General features: G+C 36.6%; 1 protein-coding gene and 1 long non-coding RNA gene across 2 annotated transcripts; one reads left to right on the top strand and one right to left on the bottom strand.

Moving 5' to 3' along the window:
- Window positions 1–9281: 9281 nt before the first annotated feature.
- On the bottom strand, window positions 9282–24138 carry ND-SGDH (NADH dehydrogenase (ubiquinone) SGDH subunit). Its single transcript, XM_089238210.1, has 4 exons — window positions 23831–24138; window positions 21700–21923; window positions 19066–19172; window positions 9282–9583 (listed from the first exon to the last, which is right to left on the bottom strand). The coding sequence occupies exons 1-4, from the start codon at window positions 23946–23948 to the stop codon at window positions 9439–9441; spliced, it is 594 nt and encodes a 197-aa protein (XP_089094336.1). The 5' UTR covers window positions 23949–24138; the 3' UTR covers window positions 9282–9438.
- On the top strand, window positions 9579–14037 carry LOC149081393 (uncharacterized). Its single transcript, XR_016193449.1, has 3 exons — window positions 9579–10971; window positions 12201–12277; window positions 13863–14037. It is a non-coding gene; the product is annotated as an uncharacterized LOC149081393 (long non-coding RNA).
- Window positions 24139–24201: the final 63 nt, after the last annotated feature.

Below are 24201 nucleotides of genomic sequence, written 5' to 3'. Positions count from 1 at the left end.
TTTAATTAATTATTTATATAAGTTTCGTGCTGTAAAGCTTCCCTCCCCCTCCAAGTATATTATCATGGAACAAGAGAGCTGCAGGTGTCTTAAGTTTGACCACCACTGAACTACAGATATACCATATTCCTCTGCATTAGCAGACATGTTGTAAAAATTAGGGACGAACACCGGTTTTTGAATGTTGGAGTCTACTGCGCCAACTCTGGCTGTATTGCAATTTACTGCCATTAATGAATGGCAACGTATATGTGGAGAAAGATAAAGCATATATGTATGCTCCAAGGACAGGATATTCTGTTTTCATAGTTTAGAGGTAGAGCACTCATTCGGCATATGAGAGACTGGGGGTTCAAGGTTTCCCCCCCCATGAGAGCAGAGATGAATTTCTCTTCACACATCCAGTTTTCCTTATATACAGTCAAAGCTTGATATAACAAACCTGTTCCTTTGTCCCGTTGAAAACGGACGTCATATTGGGAGGGTCGTAATATCGAGAGTAAAATATATATGACAGTCGTTGCATGAAAACATTCAGTACTTATCCTACCATCTTTGTAATGGAATGGTCACTATAACGCAGGGTCATTATAACGAGAGTTCACTGTATATTGCATTGACAAAGGAAGAGGATATCTCCCTCTATGCAACAGATACTGTGTTTTACATGCTCAGAGATTGAACGAATATGCTGCTGCTTCTGCATTATAATATGTTTTGTCGTGCAATTCTTTAATTTTTTTGCTCTTCTCGTTTAAATCTTAAACATATAATTGAAGAATATAAAATACTTTGCAGTCTACTAATTTTTTCCATTTAGTTCATCTAATCTACGAGAAAGAATATACTTAGTGCCCGACATTTGCAATAAATGAAGGCCAATGGAAGCAAAAGCCCAATGTGAAATTCTAACTACCTTCAACATGGTTCATAAAATACAAAGAATCCTAAAATGCGGATCACCAACAATTTCTTTGAGTCCAGATACTTGAATTCTCCGGAAAATGTGACTCGAATTTTCTGACACGCCAGAAAATGTGGGTATTTCTTGGTCGGCTGGTGTGGTGGAATGTGGTACACTGAGAGTTAAGTATAATGAGAGAATCTCGTTAAGAGTGATTTGAAAGTGATTGGCGAAGAGAACATTTAAGATACCTATATGTTAAATTTGTCTATCACAACTGTTTTTTCTTGTGTTTCATACTTGTTAGTTGAATGCCTGCTCTTAGGTTTGTAACAAACATTAGTTGCATAACTTGGATTACCTACAAGAACACACTCGTAGGTCGAGGTATCACTGGGATGTAGAGAGATATTCATTTGCGCCAATTTTTGGAAATTAATGATTGACTGAATTAAGTAATTTATAAGGTTTTTTGTGGTCATTGTCAGTCAAAAGAGACGTTTTATGGAACAAAGAATAAGAGTTAATTTTTTCTCAATATTTACTGAACGACGTGAATTCCTCAGATGAATTTATACCAATGACATTCCTTTGCTCCAAAAACAAAATCTCTTTCAATTGACTGAATCGTGAAACATTGATTATATGCGTTTGTAAAATTGCTATCATGATTTCAAAAAAAAAAGTATTTGAAATGTTATTAGAGTTATACACAGCATGTTATGTTACTTTGCTTCACTATTCTGATATCACTTACATTAAAAGAAAAATGTCTTTCATTGATATTTTGTTGTGCATTTTCTTGCTTGCGCATTAAAATTGTGATTTTTATTTGACTTGCAGAACGTGATTGAATCCATTCAATTGTGAGTAAAACGAATTGTTCATTAATAATTATCCATAAAAGTTCAATTGAATGAAGAGTTTCAAATTATCAAAGCAGTTTTTTTTTTATAAAATTTGTGTTGAATGTATAACTATCATCAATTAGTCGACACCACATATTGAAATCATAGATAACGCTATCCCTCAGGTTAAAAAGTTATTCGACTTTTGAATACGCAAAACAGCATAAATCACGAAGGAAGCGTATTTCAGAATTCTCAGATTACAAATTTTTCTGAATGAATTTGGTTGTAGAAGTACATTTCACCAGAATAAAGTTTATTACCCAATTAATTAAACATTTCTGATTAAGCACTCATAAATTTTAATCGGTACCCAGACCTAATATATACATTTCGCCGGGGAGGGGCCTCACAAAATGAGTAGTTGAATTTTTTGAAAATTTGCCAGGTAGGGCCTCAGAAAAATCACTTGGCCCGGAGGCCCATGATGCTCTTAAGATGGCCCTGGTTCCAACCCTCCACCCTCTTTACAAGGAAAAAAAAAATAGAAAGCCCTCCCTCTCTCGAGAAAATTCTGCATACGTAGCCGACTGATATACGCGCAGGAGTTTTCACATAGGAATGCGATGAACTGACATCATCGTGTGCCCCCTCCAGAGTTTCTAGTCTATCTCTGCCAGTGTTCATAGGGGGTTCAACTGAGTTGTCGGTGAATGTCTCCTGAATACGAAATCAAATATTCACTCTCAATGGTCATGGTCTTCCCTCCCACACACACACAATGGTAGCATGGGCCCGGGACAGTACTCAGTCTAGGGCGATCTGGCTCCAGGATGTGTGGGGGGGGGGGCATTGTAGAGCATCTAGACGCTCTCGCAGAGAAAGGAAAAATTCTATTCTTACATGAAATGTGCTTTCTGACTTTCCCCCCCCCCCCCCGAGATGAGAAGGGGGGGGGGCACATTCTAATTTTTACACCTGCGCAGACCTGTTGTTTCTCTGCGCACAGAATTTCGCTATCTTTGCTGAACAACAAAATAACACGCTACCTTATGCAATATAGGGAATTTTTTAGAGGGGGGACCAGAGCAGTGAATGATGACCAAAAGAGATTGATCTTTAGGGTTTGTAAGCATAGGAGTGACCAGGTCAGTGAACGACCAAAAGATTGACCAGAAAAGTGTGGCAGCGAGTGAGTAGCCCACCAGGAGGCCCTAGTACTCCTTCACGCAAATTATCGTAGACATAAATTATGCGTATAAAAGATATTTAATGTGCAAGGAAGGAGTGTGTGTCCCAAAATTTTTTTCTCTTTTCCAAACTAAACGAGCCTGAACAGGGACGAAATTTGAAATTTTTCTGGTAATTAATTAAAAAATATACATGAGAACAGAGTACTTTGCAAACACTAAGTGGTTAACCAGAGCAGGTGCGCCAAAAATTTCCTGAGGGCCCCACTAAAAGAAGTTGAAAAAAAAAACTCGTGTTTAGTAGTTCAATAATTTTGGTGGCATTCGTGTGGTCCGGGCCCCATTGTAGAAGATCTTGTCACGATATCGTCATATTTTTACAATCTATGGACCCTGAAACTCGGAGTCAGTAACATCCGAGTTTCAGGGGTCCATAGATTATAAAAATATGTAAAAAATTCTCGACAGTTGGGGAGGGGGCGCATGATTTCTTTCTTGTTTCGACAATGTTTAGTTGTGTCGCACGAAATCAAATAGGGGTAATTCTCATTCCACCTGTCCTCTGCTTCATTCTAGGTGCCTTGTTTTTGACGGCTCCTTGCACCTGAGCTTGCCATTCGGTTCAGTTTGTTTCTTTGCTCGTAGGGACCTGTTGTGAATGAAAACTTCTGCTGGCGTCTGCTTCATTCTAGGTACTTTGTTTTTTATGGTTCCTCGTGCTCTTAAAGCCGGGTTTTCCTAGGAGTAAAATTTCTACGTAAAAACGCGGATTGGTTAAAAACTTGAAATTCAGGTTTCTTGACCTAGTCAGAGTGTTCACGCTGCACTCGCTGTAGAAACCTGCTCCTAGGAAAACATGGCTTAAGCCGGACCTTTCGGAGCCTTTCGGAGACAGGTCCTGGGCTTAGGAGAACTTCGCGGCCCAATGCAAAAACATTTTTTGCGGCCCCATCTAAAAATGTTTTATGTAGTTGCTCCCGACTTACAGACTTTCTGAGTTACGAACATAAATCTTGAAGAGGAAATTTTTTTTTCAGAAATAAACGCATTTTATTACACTAATTTTTTTTTTCATTATTTCAGAAATACGTTGATAATCTGGATTGCAATCAAACACGATCCATTGATAGGGAATGGCATTTAAATTAATTTTACAAAATTCATAAATTATTAATAATAATTATCGTGGTCCACGTGATGACACTTCATCGTGGCTCGAATCATATTGAACAGACGTAAACCGTTTTTCATGCTTTTAAAGCGTTTTATCATCTCTTTATCAAATCATATTCAACAGACAAACTTTTTGCCATACTTTTGAAACGCTTCATCATTCCTTTATCAAATATACATTGCAATTCGATAACTGATCATTACACAAGTAAAGGAATCGAGTACTGGAATTCCATTACCCCCACAAGGGTGGGGCTGAGAGGCAGGATCGTTTTAATAGCATCATGGGCCCCCGGAGCCAAGGGATTTTTTGGAGGCCCTACTCGAAAAAATCAACTACGTCTCGTTTTTCTGAGACACCTATTCTCTTGAGGCCCGGGGGGCATGCGTTAAGATGGCACTGCCTAAGGTTCGCACCAGGCGTCCTTCTTTTTCAGTTTTGAATCTGGTAACCCTATTCGTGAAGACCACATAAACCGTATTTTCACTTATTTTTTCTATCATCCATATTGACATAAAATCGATTATTCCAAATGTACGAATTTTGGTACCGAAATTTTCGTCTCATAAAAAAAATGTTATGCTAAAAAATAGCAAAGAACTTTTTCTTTCCCTTTTTTTCCATCATCGCATGAATTGTCTGAAATTTCGAGATTAGATGGCAGCACCAACAGTATATAAATCAAGCCTCAGAATCTCTGTCGTCTGCTTCTCTCTCCAGGTTCTTTGTTTCGGACGTCTCCTTGTGTCCTGAAAAAATTACTGAACTGGAAGTTTGAACTGCCAGTTCTGTTTGTGAGCTTAGCTTGTGGGGAACCGAACAAACCGTCTGTCGTCTGCTCGTTGAGAGGTTTTTGTTTTGGACGTCCCCTTATGCTCAAAGAAAATAACCGAACTTTTAGTTTAAATTCCCAGTTCAGTTTATGAGCTTTGTTTATAAGGAACTGAGCGGAATGAAGAATATAGTTTTTTACCTTAAACTTCATAATCACCACATTAGTCACTTTTAAATTTGAAATTAGATGGCAGCACATTACTACAAAGTGGAGTGTGGAAAAATAGCTCAGTGGGAAAAATTCACTTTTTTACCTGTCGTTTGCTGGTGTGGAGAGTGTTTTTCCTTTGTTTTGGATGTCTCCTTGGGTCCTGAAGAAATTATTGAACTGGAAGTTTTATCTTTCAGGTCAGTTTATAAGCTTTGTTTATAAGGAGCAAAGCTGAATGAAGAATTTAGTTTTTTATACCTGAGCTTCGTCATCACCACATAAGACACTTCTGATTTTGAAAGTAGATAGCAGAACAAAATATATTTTTAAAAATGAATGTCTTGAAGTATTCTTTAGAGTATTAAATTAATTTTAATTCCTTTAAAATTGTTAGTGCCATTGTGAATTCGTGGCAAATTCTACCATGGAAAAAAACTGCTATTGGCGGACGGCGTAACGTTTCGTGTCACCCGGTATATGCGGGACTCATTACGTGCTGACATTGCCTGAAGGAATGACCAGGCCATCACATTGATGTGAACTATGTACATGAAAAGAGTGTTTGGAAATCACTTGGTGGTGCCTGAAATGCTCTAGGAAGTTCTCGTGCCTCCTTTTAGGGAAACATCAGAGGCTTCCAGGGAGGCGTTTCACAGATTACTATTGCCCGTATACTTTAAACGACACTCAACGTTGCCTCACTCTGGGCAGTCAATAGGTATGTCCTCACTGGTGCGTCTTCTTTCAACAGCTTTCAACTTTCAATCTCGTTTTTTTTTTCTTTACCGCTGAACTCTATCGCATGCCTCAAGTGGCGTGCCTTTTTTCTGTCTTCACCTATACGGCTAAACCTTTCAATTCAGATGCCGATGCAACTGTCGCAGTGGATGCAATTTCCACATTTTAATGTGAAAATATGTGAGGGAAAATTGCTCTATAAAAGACGGAATATATAGACGAAATCATTCTCAAAATTGCTCAACTTCGGAATAAATTAAAAATTAAATCAAGTCGTTCGTCAACTTTACCCGAATATAGTCGAGTCAAAGAAATTAGGAAAACTGTATACTTCTATTTTGCTAAGTCGTAATCTAATACGTATTTAAATAATTTTTTTCGTTCAAAATTATAGTCAGCGCAGCATTATTTTTCTCAAGTGTTTGTTCATACACCAAAGCACCAAATCCGTGGTAATAGAAGTGAAAAACGTGAAATTTTCAAATTAAATAATTTTTCATAATAAAAAGTAGCAGAATATGATAGCCCAAGATGATCAGATTTAAAATATTTTCGCACACAAATCCGAATATCAAAAGAAAATTATTTAATATGTTGTTTCAATCAATTTTTAAACTTGAAATACCGTACTTTCGACAGTCAGTAACAGAAAATTTCTCTAGGAGAGAATTTCTTGTGCTCTCATCCATAAACTTGGCGTGCTACTCGAAAGGTTCATCCTGCGTACGCTTCTGGTTGCAGCTCTAATAATATTGATGGAAATAAAATCTGCATATAACTGTACAGTTTTTGAGAAAATAGCGAAGATTATTATTGCGCTGAAGGGCACAGCCTGTTCCTCATAAATTCGGGCCCTGTGCAAACATTAATCTTTTCCTTCCCCACCCCACCCAACTTTTATATAAAGTTCTTTGAGGCAACTTTTTTCCAGTCGCAAGCGCAATGCTTGTTCCCATCATCAAAAAGGGTGCACCCTTATCAAGTTTGGTATACGATTACTTGAAATCAGGATGATTTTAATCGTTGAATGTAATTTGTACAAAGTGTGCAAATTGGGACGTTAATCAAGTACTCGCAAACATGAAATCGGACACGAGCATCCAGCACTTTGAAAGCACCACAGTGCCCGCGAGCAGCAGGTTGAATATGTCCGCTACAGATTACAATTATGTAAAAAGTTTACATAATTACTATCAAGTTAAATTCCACGTTTGGAAATATTCTACGGAAAGGAAGTTTAAAAAAATAAAGGAAAGGAAATCCAAATTTGTGGGCCTCCTAAAATTGCAAGGGCGAAGGGCCCTTGCCCCCGTTTGCTCATGCAAGATACAGGCACTGGTAAAGGGGTCTTGCATCCGGTAAGGGTGATCCTCCAACAGTTGACTAAGTATTATTCGTGTGCCTCCACGAAATGTTTAGAAAAATGTGGAGTCAAGAGTTTCAACAGCACGGTGGACCTCCGATGAAAGAGATATTCGGAGGGCGTACCAATTTCATATACTTTGAAAAATCATACCATTAGATCTTATTATCATAAATAGCCCACCAACACATCTGGTTAAAGTTCTCACGCCGTGTCTGGATTGCCCCATGCATTGAGGTGGCCCCGCGAAGAGCTCGTGAATTATTTTATAATTACACAGCAAACCTCCGTAACGCGAGCTTTTCGCAAAAACATGGGAAAAGAAATCGACCAGCATTTTAATATGAAATTCTACCAAAAAAATAAGTTTCAAGACAATCATTTAATTTATAATTTTACAATTATAATTACCTTTAATTTAAATTTACCTTCAATAATATCACGTAATGCACTAAGTGACCTGAAGTCTTCAAAAGTATGTTTTTTTTTTTTGTTTACATCATAAAAATCGAGAAAAACTTATGAAAACAACACTGAATCTTCACGAAAAGGAAAGGGAAATTGAACGAAAATCCAAACCTGGTGGAGCAGAAGGAAAAGGAATGCCTCTTAAAAAATGGCCGCCTTTCAACAAGTTTGAGTCACGCCTGAGTGATTTACGACCCGCTTGATGACAGGTGTGCCAGTGGAAAGCGCATTGACGCAGAAAAAACGCACCAGTGTAGACATAGCTATTGGTGATGCCCATGCCACCGTGGAACATCAATGGTCAAAGCACCATTGAAAAAAATTGACCATTCACCTTGAACAAATTATTGCTGTCGACGATTAAGAAGAAAGGAAAATGGAATAGAACGATATATATCCCTGTCGGACAAGTGAAGTTCCCATCTGTTTTTTTTTTTTTTGGGGGGGGGGGGAAGAGTTGTACATTGCGATTAAACAATAAATGTCTTGTTGGCCGTGGTTCAGCTATTCAGTTTTAAAGTTTTCTTCTTTTCAACTCATAATAGCATCTACACTAGACAGAGTGATAAATAGAATGTCCACTGATGCCCTTTCTTTGTCATCACTCGAACTACTGTGAGGGCTATACATGACCCCCACATCCTGGAGTGGGGCCTCTTCTGTAGTTAATTTATAGCGTGAAAAAGCAAAAAATGATGAGAACTGTCCCGGGCCCTGTCAGGCCCCCCCATTTGTGGGGGCCATGGGGCTATATTTGCCTTTAAATAGCTGTTTGGCGTTTCCATTTTTTGCATTTTGAATGAATATCCTTGGATTTAATTTTCTATACCGTGATATTAAGCAACAGAAAAGATTTTAAAAAAGTTGACAGTTTTTATGGTGCCCCTTTTCTCTTGGTGCCCTAAGCAAATGCTTATTTTGCTTAATGGTTAATCCGGCCCTGTCCGTGACCAGTTAGTTCTTATGGTGTGTTACCAGCAGTTCCCTGGTTTGGAACTCCAGTGCAAGATTTTTTGCGATTTTACAACATAATTTTTCAAGAGTCCAGGAGATGTGGTAGAAATTCAGGAGAATTGGCAGCTATGTCAATGCATAAATGCATGGAGAAAGATGTACTCTCTACTTGTTAATACAAGATATACTGAGAAACTGGCTATTCATGTAGAGATACTGATTTTTGGAAAAATTCCATCTCTGCCACTACCAGGACTCAACCCTGGGTTCTTCAAATCGCAGTCAAGTGCGAACTAAGCTATATGACAGAAGATTTCTCCTTTGGAGTTCATATATATACACAGAAAACACTATTTTGGGAATTTTTACAGTAGAACATTTTCAGTCAGCAGATGGTTCCTTGCATAACAATTCAAAACATCCCACTCTGGGGCTGTCACCGTCCATCCTATATCATTCAGCATATATATTTACTCCAAAGGAGAAATCTTCTGTCAATATAGCTTACTTGGTAGAGCAACCTAGACTCATGGTTTGAGTCCCGGTAGAGACAGAGATGAACTTTTCCCAAAAATCAGTATCTGTACATAAATCGGCAGTTTTTCAGCATATCTTGCATAATGCCTGACAAGATTTTCAACAAAAGAAGAGAAACAATTATATATTCATCAATCTATCTTTATGTACAATTTGTCGAAATACATGATCTCCAATGAAAAAAACAACACTACAATCTCTTATTTCAAGCCTACCTTCAGAAAAAAAAAAAAAAATCAATGCTCGAAAGGGAAAACAACATCGTGAATTACGGATCTCACTGATAACCCATACTTCTTTCGATTTCGTCAACTTCTTGCCTGGCTTTTCTCATGTACACGCCCTGGTTTGAGGGTATCCAGTACCAACCTTTGTAATTAGGATTAGTTCGCTGGTGCTGCTCCACCTTTTTTATGGTAACCCTGAAACAAGAAGAGAATATATAGTTTAGGCTTTTTAAAAAAAATAATAATAATGGCCATATAAAAAGTTTCAGTTGAAATCTTCACTGCTTCGGGGGATGTGCAAATCATGGATCCACCTTTTGGAATAATGTCGAAAAGTTCTTTGTTGCTCCAGGCCAAGAATCTTCACCCTTTCACAACAAGGTGCAGACAAAGGTTCCATAATGGTCATCAGCAAATCTCAGCTAGGCACCTTTGCCCAGACCCTGCTAGAACATACAATCTGCAGATCTCATCGTTGATGCCTATCTGTTGAAAGCTAAGCGAAGTTGCGCTCATCAGCATTTCGTATCAACAAATTGGACTGAAGAATGCCTAACCCCACCTTGCAAATTAAGATTATATTCCAGAGATAATAAATCTTGGTGATTTTTCAAATCAACTCTACCTATTAGATGATTGTGATCTAATATTTATAGCTTATCAGATCCGGGTCAAAGATAAGTATGGCAGGACATTTAAATCACCGGCAAATTAAGATAATATATTGGTGGCAATTGATCATGTCAAATTCAAGATTCTGCAATTTTATTTATCATTCGTAGATGAATGATGTCACACGCCTACACATAAGCCAGGCTCGTCATTTGGGGGGTCGGAAAGCCAGGGGGGGACGGCTTTTGAAAATACAAATATATATATACATAAAATTATAAATACATTGAGTACATGTTTTTTGCCCCCCCCCCCCCAGAAAAAGTTGAAATGACGGCCCTGACATAAGCTATATGGGCCGTCAGCTATTGGTGTCCATGCTCCTCGTCTAGGACTTATTAGCAGATCTTATTCAGAGAAACAGGAGTCTATATATGTTATTGTATAGGACCATTAAGCAATGTATAACAACAAAAACAGCCTGAATTGGTATGGGACATTTTACATGTAAGTCCTCACTTACATCCTGTATGCTTCAGGGGGTGAACTATCTCTGCGGTCCTTAGCGGAAAAAAAGTAGTTGAGCGCCGAAAAGTCCTTAGCTGGCCAGTAGTTCGACTTTTCGATACTATCTCTAAGCTAAGGACTTTTTTTTAGTAGTTACTTAGGACCGCTGCTAAGGACTGCCTAGCACCAGTCCTAAAGCAGCAAGAAAAGTAGTTCATGGCGGCCATCTTGGAAAAGAGGAAATTTCGTCTCTGGCCGCGAGTTCTCGCTGTGATATTTAGTGATGAAATATGCTGTTTTTTTTTCGAATTAAACAATTTTTTACGATAATAATGACAGATAAAACTTAGATTATGTCTTCGATGTCATCAAAGTTGAAGTGATTCATCATTATATCCTGCAAAACTAGATGTTGACATCGGCGATCGAAGCCACGACGAAGTGCTAGCATGTTCATTACTGAGGTAAGAATTATTTTATTGCTATCGAACTATATAAGAAGAGTGTTTAGAAATTTTCTTAATATTTTTTTGCTCGGTAAATGCGTTATTTAAAAATATAAATGGACATAATGTCACGCAATCAATAGGGCAGTGGATCCCACTTGGTAATGCTGAAAAATATCAAATAGCCCATGTATGCTATATTGAAAATATTTACATGGCAAATGAAACATAAATCTACAATTACGATAATATCAGATTGAAATTTTACATTCTATGTTTTTTGCCGTATTAATTTTTTTCAATGAAAAATTATGTCTAAATAAATTGAGCATGTGTGTAAATAAATAATTTGAATATTGTTGGCACAATAAAAATTGTGCTTGGATGACTATGCTATGAATAATCGCCTATAAATAAGGAAATTGAATAATTTTAATTAATAATAATCGCCTATAAATAAGGAAATTGAAAATTTGTGTTTTAGATCAACCTCCCTTCAATGCACAAAGTAACTAATAAGCTACAATTCATTGATAATAAATTATAGCACCTAAATGACAAAAAATTTAATAATTTTTTTGTGATGAGTAATGGTGAAATTGAAATAAAGCATGGTAAAAATTGGCAGTAATGTTAAATATTAATTTTTGTAAAACTCGTGCCCTAAAGGATTAAAATATAGATTTGATATTTTGAACTGTTCAAATGAACAATATTGTAATACTTAGTGGAAGTTAAATTTTGAGAAAAAAATCATGTGCCACTTCCTGAAAAATTGCACTCTGTAACTCGCTATGAGATGAGGAATATTTAATAAGGAATCATTATATTGTTTTGTTGATATGAAAAATGAAATTCGTACAATGGAACTAAAAAAACAAAGTTGGAATTTCAGGCACAGTTTTTATTGAGGTATATACATTATAACTAGAGGAAGCAGATTAGTGTTTGAAACGTATTACTGCTTCAGTATTTGGGTTATGGCCTTGCTGTGTGTGTGTTCAAATTTAATTTTTTGCCAAAAATTGTTGTTGATTTTGTGTGTATGGGTAAACACAGAAAACAAATTTCCACGTCGAATACTTAAGAACTTTAAAATATAGCATTTTGAGATGTTATGGAAGTGAAACTTTTAACAAGCATTTATTTTTTAACAATGTTGTTAGTAAACAGCTGAGAGATTATATATATATTAGTGTATATACATTTGTGAGACTTTTCTAACTCTGAAAAATTTTGTTTCCCAGGAACTTGGCTGTAGGTAGCTACGAAGTTATGTGAAGGTTTTCAAGGTTACCCAAATATTCTACCAGAGCAAACAAAGGTAATTTTAATTCTTTGTATTTGACTTTGAGCAACAGTTTCCATTATTATTTTCATGTAAAATGAAATATTTCCATGCATGATTTAATGACATAAATTTTAACAATCATCATTTTCACTGATTTCATTTGTATCAACAACCCTAGTGGAACAAATACAGTCGAACCCGATTTAACACCACCATCCCACCCACAGAATTTTGACGTTGTATCAGATCATAATCATAATAGCGTTTCGGAGAGGCTGTATTACATAAATTCACATGTTTATTAAGAAATGTTGTATTTCAGTGTCTTATTTATGTTGCACCATGATTAAAATAACCTATTTTATACACATTCAATTTTAAGTTGAGAAAATTCATAAAAATTGTAAACTGTACAATCACTTGAATATTTCTCAATATAAAACTCAACAGAAACATACTTCCCTCTGAAATTATTGTAATTTCAGCGACACATTTTATATGTGCAAAAACAAAATAAGCAAGGGGGAAAGGTGGCATTGTTTTTAGTCCATACCTTATTGGTTTCTCTCGAGAAATATCTTGCTATGAGTAATTATCTTTATAATAATTTTTTCAGATACTATTGAAAGAACAACTGTTTTTGACATAATTGAATTGAGGAAATTAAGATAGACGATTTCTTAATGGCTACCTATACCACTCAAAATTTGACCAGTGCAAGTAAAAACATGTACTGTTGAAAAACTTGTCTTGGCTATATAAATGAGAGGGAGGACATTAAAAAAAAACTTTTAGAAGCTTTACTAACTGAAAAGCAATATTAATTCTTTGAAAAACGTGTTATATTTACTGATGAGCAAATTTTGTGAATGAAAATATTAAAACAATATACTTGATGACAAATAATATCATACTTTTTAACTAGTGAGACCATACAACACTGCAAAATTTCTATGTTAATTTAAATAGGGGTTCCCCGATCCACAAGAGGTTGCTAAGGATGTGTTTTAGAGCAAAGCTGAAAGAGTAGAGTGAAAATATATAGTAAGCTGCGTGCCAATAGGTTTTTGCACTTCATCTGTCTGACCAAAATTTTAGGGTAGAAACATGGCTCGAAAAATTGAAAAAGGCGCGGGCCAAATTTTTTGGAAGCCAAGCATATTTTTAGAAGAAATAATCCGAAGTAAAAAAAAATTATATTCAACTTTTTCAGCACTTAGTGATGATCTTGACATGTTGGAAGATTCAGACATAAACTCCAAATATTTTATGATCTGCATAGAAAATTTTAGGTGTCAGTATGAATTTTTTTTTTTTGCAATGTTGGCTCTTAAGATTTCGGAGCTCCAAGCCCTAGGTAAATACATCTAGACATGAACATGTGCATCTATGTGGAACGCCAGGCCTCCCTTGCAAAACACAGTTTATACATTTTGGATCCTACTGTGATAAAATGGTGGCGAGACGACTCAATGTCGACTAAGTGCTATTGTGCACGAATTATCTCTACTTATACAACTAAAGACTGCGTTATAATTTGAAATAAAATATACAGTACATTTAAATATTGATAAGCATAATAAAAGTGGTTTTTTTTTCTTCCTCTTTTTAATTTCAGGTAAATCAACATTTGAAGATGCAGATGAAAATTTATGAATCTTAAAAAATTATATTCTTGAAAGATGCGATTTCTAAGAAAAGTACAACCAATAAATTGTGATTATGATAACTCTCTATGAACATATGTTTGAAATAAAATGTTTTTGTATGACAAATCATATGTGCAAGTTGTTATTTAATTCATGTTTCTATTAATCAATTTCAATCAATCATTCATCTTCTAATCAACTCAAATGAAATATATTGTCAAAATGAAAGTTATCAGGTGAAATTATTTGTTGGAAGCTAAATATGAAACAGATAAATTGATGAAAGATCTTTAATATAGACGTATATATATTTTAAATATTGAAGTATTCACTTCCATTAACAGGTAAGTGCTCATTCATAGAAAATCGTGTTCTGATATTTTTTAATACTGAGGAGAAACCTATAGTTTAAAATATAGAACTACAATATGCAGCAAGGCAGTTAATTCTTTTAATTATAAATTATCAATAATTTAATATTTTAGTTGCTCCAAAAATAATTTGCAATTCATTGTTTCAATGAATTTAAAAAGGAATAAAAATGGATAATAAAAAATCATTTTTAACAAATTGGTCTTAAAAAAAAGTGGCACTCAATATTAAAAATAGTATTCAGCTGGGGCCTCAAGTAGGGCCCCCGAGGCGAATTGGGGGCCCAAAAATCTATAATTATTTTGCATAATAACCCTTTCAAGAAGAGCCCCCCCCCCCAAAAAAAAAAGGAAAGGCACACTACGACCGTAGGCTCAACTAGTGCCGGTAACCTTAATTTAAAGTTTTGCATTTTGTTGTAAGAATTTTCTTTTTTTCAAATTTTGATTTCATCAGTATGCGACCCGCTTATATGCCGCTGGGGTCCCAGATACTCGCTTTTTCAAGTATCCAAAAGTGGGATCCATGAGCTCGGACAAGAAAAATACCGAATCTTATTCTAAAAAAAGTCGCAAGATGAAAAATGCAACGTCTCATATACGTTTACAAAATAATTAAACTAGCTGGCGATGTTAGAGTAAAAAAAATTGCAAAGCACGGGTGACAAAAATGTGTGGCGAGTCCCTCGGAAAAAAAAGTTTGTTTACAATCAGTTGTAAACATGAAATCGCTGCCACCACCCACTGCGGAAAAACGATTGTTAAATAATTAGTAGTAGTTGTAGGCTTCAAACGGCATCCCGATTGGTTAGCGATCTGTTACTCTCGAAACCAAAAATTTTCTCTCCCTCTAACTACTGTTTCACGTCACGTGACCTTAAGGACTGGTAGTTCATAGTACCTCTTAACTACTAGTAGTTGAAGCGGTCCTTAGCTGCAGTCCTCCGACCGGTAGTTCATTAGGACTAGTAGTTACTAAGGACTGCAGAGATAGTTCACCCCCAGGATCGGATTTCATGAACCATCGTATCCGAGCTCTCAGGAAAGTACCTAGACAATGCCCTGCCCACTGCATCAAGGGATGCTATTTAGCATGCATGGACACTTAATGTATGTACAAGGATGCTAGAGTATTTATATCCAGATGAATTTAAAACTTTCGGAAGATTATAATTTTCACTTTATAGGTGATTTCTTTTTTTTAAATTTCATTTTTATTGTATATTATGATCCGCTCATTGCAGAGTATTGATTATGTGTGAATCTGTATATATCATTAACAGACCTTGAAAATTTATCAAAAAAATGAAGCAACACCGAAGAAATGATACATTTTCCACAAATTTGATTTTCAATGTATATACAAATACAACGCCACAACAGGCAAATTGCCCAACGAGGTGGCTGACTTAAGAACATCATGGATACCCGAGCCATTTTTTGGAGGCCCTACCTACTACTACTACACCACACATGCACCTCGCCCCCCCCCCGCAGAACCCCCCAACGAATCGGTACATGCGGGAATGTGCGTGTACGTGTAGTGAAACCTGACGTGAAGTTTTGTTGTTTCTCTATAATGCTTGTTATGTGTAGTGCTGCCACCTGCCACTAGTTTTTCTAACTATGAGTGAAGTGTTATGATTGAATGATTTATCGTTGTAGGACTGTTGCTCTCTGTGGCGAGACTTTTTAACGGGGAGATCGGCTCGCATTTGCGCCTTGAAGTTGGGAACCACTGAAAACCAACTTCAGCCGACCAAAAAATGTAATTTTATGGAGGTGGACGGGTTTGAACTCATGTACCCTGTACTCTTCCCATCTGTAACTCCCTGTCTTACCAACCCACCACCACAGCACTCAGTGTAATTAACTGGAGGTGGGTGGGTTTGAACCCATGTACCCTGAACTCTTTTTGTCACACTTTTTGTTTTCTGTGATAGTCTTCATTTCTCTTGCTTTTAGAAAGCCTGTGGATAATTGGGCCGCAGTCTAGAACAATAAATTTGATTGCAATCATACCTTAACTCCCTCAAGTTTTCTAAAGAGAGAAATGGAGATTCCAACAGAAAGTTGGAGAAGTGTGACATACGTTAATGCTTAATATTGCTGAAATTTATTCATAATTTATTCTGCGCTGCTGCATCCTGTTGATAAATTTTGAAATTCAGTTAATTACATGCACGCACACATCATCATCATCATCATCAACCATTTTCAATCCACTGCTGGATGGAGGTCTCCTCTAAATTTTTCCATTTCGCTCTGTCTGATGCTTTAGCCATTCAGTTGACTCTTGCCATTTTTCTGATCTTGTCAATCCATCTTGCATGGGACTGCCTTTTCAGACCTTTAACACCTTTGGGGGTACCAATCTAGAATACTTGTGGTCCTCTCTGCTTGCAATATGCCCAGCCCATTTCCATTTTAGACATTTAATTCTTTCCATGATATCATATACGTTTGTGTGGTTCTTTATCCAAGTGATTCAATTTCTGTCTCTCCTTGTAATGACTAGCATACATCTTTCCATGCTTCTTTGTGTTGTCTGTAGCCTTTGTATCGTTTTGCTTGTGAGTGTCCATGTTTCAGCTCCATAAGTCAGGGTTGTTAGCACATACTGGTTGAACACTTTTCTTTTCAGGCATAATGGCATGTGACTCTTCACAATTACACAGTTTTTCCCAAAAGTGCTCCATCCAATCCTGATCCTCCTGTTTATTTCATTAATGATTCTGTTGTCCATGGTAATTTCTTGTCCCAGGTATACACATAGCTTTTCTACTTCTTCTATCTCTGTGTTGTTGAGCAAGATTGTCCTCTTCAATGCAAAGGGGTTGAACATAACCTTAGTCTTTTGCAGATTCATTTTTAAGCCCACCTGGATACTTGCCTTCGCCGGTTCTTGAATTATTTCTTCTAGTTCATCTCGATTACTGCTGATAATAACAATGTCGTCGACAAAATGCAAATGATTGAGAAATTATTCATTTATTTTAATTCCTTTCTCATTCAAATCCATTATTCTGAATACTTCTAAAACACAGTGGTAAAGAGTTTCAGTGAGATAGTATCCACCCTGTTTGATTCCTTTACCAAGTTTAATCTTTGCTTTTCCGTTATCCAAACTAATCGTTGCAGTTGCTGTCATATATTTTCTTGATGGTATTGATGTAAGTCTCCTCTACCCCAATTACATCTAGAACTTTAACAAGAGTAGATGTGAAGACAGAGTCAAACGCTTTCTCAAAATCAATGAAGGCCATACACAATGGTAATTCATATTCCTTGTGTCTCTCTATGAGTTTCCCGATTCATATATATATATCTAATTGACTTTGAAATGTCAGGATTTAAATTTGCTGAGATCTTGGTCCGTCAAGTTTTCAAACATGTTGAGATTTTTATTTGTCAAATTCGAAGCATGTCAGGATTATGAATGTGCCAAGATTTTGAACATTGCAGATTTCAATCTGTCTGGATTTAGAAATGAGACAAGATTTTGAACTGATTCCTATTTTGATCTTCAGGATTTCAAATGTTTCAGGATCTGAGCTTGGGATTTTGACTTTGATGCTGGGATTTTGAATGTGTCAGGATTTTGATCTTTCAAGATTTCAAACACGACAGGATTTTAATTGCGTCAGGATTGTGAATATGTTAGGATTTTGATGTTAAAATTTTGGACGTGTTAGGACTTTGATTGCACCTGGATTTCAAATGAGTCAGCTGTCAGGATTTTGAAAGTTATCCATACTTAAAATAAGACTACCATAAATATTTTTTATGGGAATTGTATAATATTTTATGATGTATATATATTGTTCTTAATGTTTATGATTGCTTTTTTAATTGGGTTGCTGTATTTTATAAATATATGACATACATATTTGTTATGGGCATCTTTTTCTCAGCTACTTCATTGGGTGTTGTGGCATTGTATTTGTATAAGTGCCAAGATTTTGTGTTGGGATTTCAAACGTGTCAGAGCTTGAATGTGTCAGGATTTTGATTTGTTAGGATTTCGTACATATTAGATTGTGATATGTCAGGATTTTGAATGTATTGGATTTTGAACTGTCAGGATTTCAAACATGTCTCGATTTTGATCTGTTGGGATTATGACCAAGGCTGGCAGACGACGTTGGAAGTTTGAATGAAGCCGGCGGGGACCAGTTAAGATTTTGTTTAATATTACGAAATTTTAAAAAAAACTTCTGGTCTCATCAACACGAGGTTTCCAGGCTACACCCAAGTTTACTCCAATATATTAAGGTGGCCAAACAAGTAAGGCATATTTGACCCAAAAACAAGATTTTCACTCCAAAAAAAAAGTAAAATGACTTTCCAGGCAAATCTGCCAACATCCCAAAGGTAAAAGTTCTGTAACTTCCTGAAAAAAATCCTGTGATTTCATTAAAATTCTGGCGAACATACTTTTGCAAGTGTTTTTATTCAAGGCATAACAATAACCAACATGAGAAGTATAAGGTGACCACATGACCCATAATTTAACAGGACATTCCAGTATTTTTCCCATCATCATTTGTTGTTCAGCAATTCCTGTTTCATCAACAATGCTTCCTTGAATTAGTGATATTTACTGGGGAATTTTCATCTTATGTCAACGATGTTTCAGCATATAACATGCTTTCATCATTTAGAAATGATTAACAAATAATTAATTGTTAATTAAACGTTAGTTCAAAAACGAATGCAAATTAGTTTTTTAAAAATCTTTCTGCAGTTTTTTTGGGCGATAGTTTCTTAATACTCCATAAGTAATTTTGAAAGGTCTTACCTCCAATCGACATGTTCCTGCAGTTCCTTCAATGTGTGCAATGTAACTTCATGCCTTTCTTGCGGACTCATACAGAAGTATCGTGAAATCCATCGAGAGATAGGATGCTTGAAGAGAAATGAAATAAAATGAATATCGCCTTGGATTAAGTTGAATGCAAAATACAGAAACTTTGAATTTAAAAAAAAACATAGAAGTCCATGAGAATTTGAAAAAAGCTCTGTCCTTTTCCACCTGAAGCAAAACCTTCTGTATTACGTCTATAGAAACAGGTTTCCTTCCTCTTCCAGGACGAACTGCCAAACGATCCTGTGGTTTCAAATTTCGTTATCATACTCCAAAGGTTTTTAACATTCATTGGACCTTTTCAAGTCTGATATTTCTGTAGAGCAGTTACTGCGGTATTGCTGTTTGGGTAAAACAATTTGACCAAAAAAACATGATCTCATAAACTTATCGTCATTGTGAGCAGCAAACACATTGAGAAACATGATCTCTGCAAAAATGTTTCTAGGTTTTATAACAGCTGCTGCATGCCATCACATAAATTTACATGTTTACTAAAGGTATTCAAAGTGAAACACCATCTGGTGATAAAATATGCAACTAGCCTTTTTCCCCTGAAACAAATTCCCATCAGTTCATGAAGTCCACAAAATTTCACACTTTTCTGATGACTGGGTTTGCCTGTAGGCTACTTTAAAATAGGGTCTTTTAATTATGGATGTCCTGTATATATTTAGGCTTACATTCTAAACATTATAATTCCAGTTGCATTTGCACACACATCACACTTTCTACACTCTTGAATACCTTCATTATATTAGAAACATGTTTTTGATCATAAATCATTTTTGTCACACTGCGGTCATTTTCTGCACAGGAGGGATAATTACATGTGTGGGACCTACAATTTATTACCGATTCCGAATATCAGCTTTTTTTTATATTCACGTATTGAGTTCATTTCCAGTCCAATGACTTATAGTAGAATAATATCAGTGGATGATAATAAGGCAGATAATAAATAATTAAGATTAATATTAATTAATAAATAATAAATAGATTAATATAATAAATGCTAATAAAAATAGCCAGACTATATTCTATTGAACCTCCTACCTCTCCAATACACAATCATCTACTGATCTATGGATCCTACTGTAAAAAAAAAAAAGAAATTTTCCCAGAATCCCCTCGGCCTACTCTGATTTGAAGATAATGAGTGATGTCACATAATTGCTAATTTACATATACTGATGACACTTTCTAAAAATGTATATGTACCTATTATCTCTTCAAACAAACTCAAATTAAACAAATATTATCTCTAACTTGATACTTACAACAATTATAAACATAAATATAATATATACTTCACATTACAGCAAAAATACATAGATATATAGGCCTAATTCTTTCAATCCAACAGAGGTTGGTGCTCTAGTGTGGGACTCCCTGCGGTAACAAAGTTTTTCTGTGGGAATGTTGCTGTTTCTGTTGTACCCCCTGTGTCAGGAAAGTTTCTGACAAGGAAGAACTATATCAAATTCGCAACACCTCTAAACATCCTTTGAGTGAGTATCTTATTGACCTGGCTACCGTGCCTCCACATTTTCTGAATACTGATTTTTCTAAGCATTGAAAATTTATAGCACGTTTTGCCATGGCACAGCAGGAACTGCTGTCTTTTTCTTAGTTCAGTAGCGCTTGTTGTCGTTAGCAAAATTCTGATTCTCGAATAAACAAGGGCCTTTAAGCTAACTTCAACAAGAACAAAACTAACTTTTCCCGTGGCTTTTTACCCTACAAATCGCAGGAATTTCTTGAGGCTACATCGAATATTGTGGAAAACACACTGGCAAATGAATGATATGTGCACGGAATGCTTTCAAGCTATGTGATCAACACTATACTTCATTTTATTGCAAAAATTGACAGTTTTAAAAAAATTTTTCTCAATCAGGGAGATCCCTGATGAGATATCAAGTGAGAGTTCTCGATCTTTTATCATTATACCTACCAAGGTACTCTGCTTCAGCATCTAAGCAAGTATTGATGAAGACAAACAATCATCACACATGCCAAAATTTCCACTAGCTTTCAGAAAAGGTTCAACGATTCGCATCACTAGATTTTCGGCCATATTAGTGTTTTTATTTTGTGATCAGTTGATCATTAAGGATGCTTTCGATTAGCCGAAGTGAGCATATCTGTATTAGAGGAAATTCGATGTTCTCAAATCGATGAATTATTAGATGCACGTGGCTAGGAAGTGCCTATAAAGTTACCGTCAAATTGACCAGTGGGGCCCTCCTAGGTATAATTAAAAATATGTGGGTGGATTTTTTTTTTTAGAATTTATGGTAGTAATGCAGCAATATATTTAAGCATTTTTAGGAAAGTAGTGAAATTTCAACATTCTAAATGATCTGGTTTATCATGAAAATTGAGCGAGAAAATTAAAAACGGTCAAAATGATCGCCATGGTCCTTATAGTGATAAATCATTTGAAACAACAATAATATATGTGTGATTATTGAGTAGCGTTACGGGGGCATCTCTGATAGAACACAAATTGTAGCAATAATACAATAAGAAAGCAAAAAAAAGGGGCTATTACGAGTCACTCACTTTGTAGTATTCCCAATATTTAGGCACGTAACCTTCCGGTATCTCAGCCAATTCCGCCTCTCCAATGAATAAGTTGACGTATAACATAAACAATCCTACCGGAATAATGCCCACGAGAGTATAGAAATGCAGGAGGTCTTTGAACTTTTTATGGTGGAATCTAGAGGGTGTGATGTCCATTGATCTCTCTACCTGAGCTCCGCTAGCCATGCGACGAGCAACAACTGGAGGAGGAAAAAAACACTGTAAAATGTTTCATATACGATACGTTCAACACATACATAGAGTGAAAATTAAAGTGAATAGTGTGTGTGTGTGCTTTAGTCTCCTTTAGAAAGTCACAGAAAATAGCACCAACCCCGGCACACATTCCGCTGTATCATCGGCTATAACAATCACAAATTATTTCCCTATTAACACACTAGTTCTATAGTACAGCCTTCTTTCAAACTGAGCATACCTTAAGTCTATTGCCAATGCCAATTTACTACCTAGCGAGTTGTGCTGGAAGTGTAGGCTAAGCGTTTGCACCTAACAGTCTGAGTGAATATCTAGTGTTGTGTCTGCTTTTTCAGTGCTACCACCTATATTTCAGAAGTGAAATGAGTGAAGTGTACCGATTGAATATCGGTACCATTTGTAGGCCTGTTTCTCTCCGTGGCGAAACATTTTAACAGGGAGATCAGCTCGCATTCACGCCTCAAAGTTGGAACCACAGAAAACCAACTTCCGCGACCACCACAGTGGGGCCGGTAGGGTTCAAGCTATATTATATATATGTATGTATAGCTTTCCTTTCTTTCAAACCAAGCACAACTTTGGTCTATCACCGAGGGCAATTTACTACCGATTGAGTTGTGTCAAAAGTGTGAGTGTACCCGACAGTCTGAGTGTTTATGTATATAGTTATATGTGTATTTTTAACTACTACTACCAGACATGCACCTCGTTCATATTTCTCTGCGGTACCTCTAACGAATTAGTACATGTTGGAATGTGTGTGCATGTATAGTGAACCTTCCGTGAAGTTTGTTTCCGTGTAATGCTTGTTATATGTAGTACTGCCATCAATATTTTAAACTATGAGTTTTTCCTCAACTCACAGTGCGTAAAGTGTAATGAATTAATAGTTATACCGTTGTAGGCCTGTGGCTCTCTGCGGCGAGACTTTTTAACAGGGAGATTGGCTCGCATTTGCGCCTTGAAGTTGAGAACCACAGAAAACCAACTTCAGCTGATCACCACTGCGGTGACGGTGGGGCTTGAACCTGCATCTTCGCAATGTGATTGTCACTCGACCACCACAACTGCCATCTATATTTCAAATTGTGAATTGCTGTCTGTGACAAGACTTTTTTAACAGGGAGATCAGTTCGCATATGCGCCTCAAAGTTGGGAACAACAGAAAACCAACTTCAGACGATCACCACTGCGGCGGTGTTCGAACCCTGGTCCTTGCGAGGCGAGTCTGTCACCCCCAAAGTAGAGTATTTAGCACTCTTCTGCTAACTGGAAGTGTTCCGTGGTACAAATCCCCATTCATGTAATAGTGTTTTTTTGCACTTTTTCTTAAAATTCTTCCAAATTGTTATGCACATTCTGCTTAGGGGTCTATCACTATGATCACTCGACGACCACCACAGCGGCGCTATACTATAGCTGTAGTGAGGTTTACAGGGGCTCCAGCAATATGAATATATTTTTCTACATTGTAATTATTATACACAAATACACGGCCACAACAGGCAAAATGCCCACCGAAGTGGTTTAAAGAGAGGGCCTATGAAAAATTCTGGCCACGAAGTCTGACTGTATAAAAATCAATGATGAAATGAAACCCCCCGTCCCCCAGGCTGGGGCCACGAAGTACATTTCATCAGCTTCTCACAAATTCGAATAACTTTCTATACATATATTCGTAACCCCAGCCCCGGAACGATTCCCATAAATTTTTTTTCTCCACGATATAAATTCCTCGAAAAGGGCCCGTAAAAATCTGGCCTGGGGCCCCTGCTACAGGATGTGGGGAGGGCATGCACATGCATTTATTTCTTAATACATCACAAAGGTCATTCATCTAAAGCCAGGAATTATATGATAAATTCTTCATAAATGAATGAAATGATCAAACCTTGTAACGTCGATGGAGCTTTCCGCATTCCATTCAGCACGTCCAGCTTCAAAGCGGACCATCTTGAAACGGTACCAGAGAGGTAAGGTATTTTACTGAGGACACTTAACACGGCCATCTTGCTGGTTTGTTTATTAAAATAATCGTGCTAACTCAAGGGGAGAAAAAAACATGGGCTCTGATAAAAATGTTAACATCGCCATGTTTATTACACATTAGATGTGACCATACTGCTGTGCCGTATTTTTCTCGATGCGCACTCGTGGAGCAATGATCATTAAGCCGGGTTTTCCTGGGAATAGGTTTGTTGCGCATCGTGAACCGAATTACAGTATTTCGCGCCGACATAAACGAGTCACATAATCACGCTA

The sequence above is a fragment of the Pholcus phalangioides genome, unplaced genomic scaffold (genome assembly GCF_987345545.1).
Source record: "Pholcus phalangioides strain wild (caught in Gottingen) unplaced genomic scaffold, Ppha-v1.0 ptg000010l_1, whole genome shotgun sequence".
Classification (NCBI taxonomy): Eukaryota; Metazoa; Arthropoda; class Arachnida; order Araneae; family Pholcidae; genus Pholcus; species Pholcus phalangioides.
The sequence above is the reverse complement of the archived record's forward strand: the minus strand, read 5'-3'. Positions and strand labels throughout refer to the sequence as shown.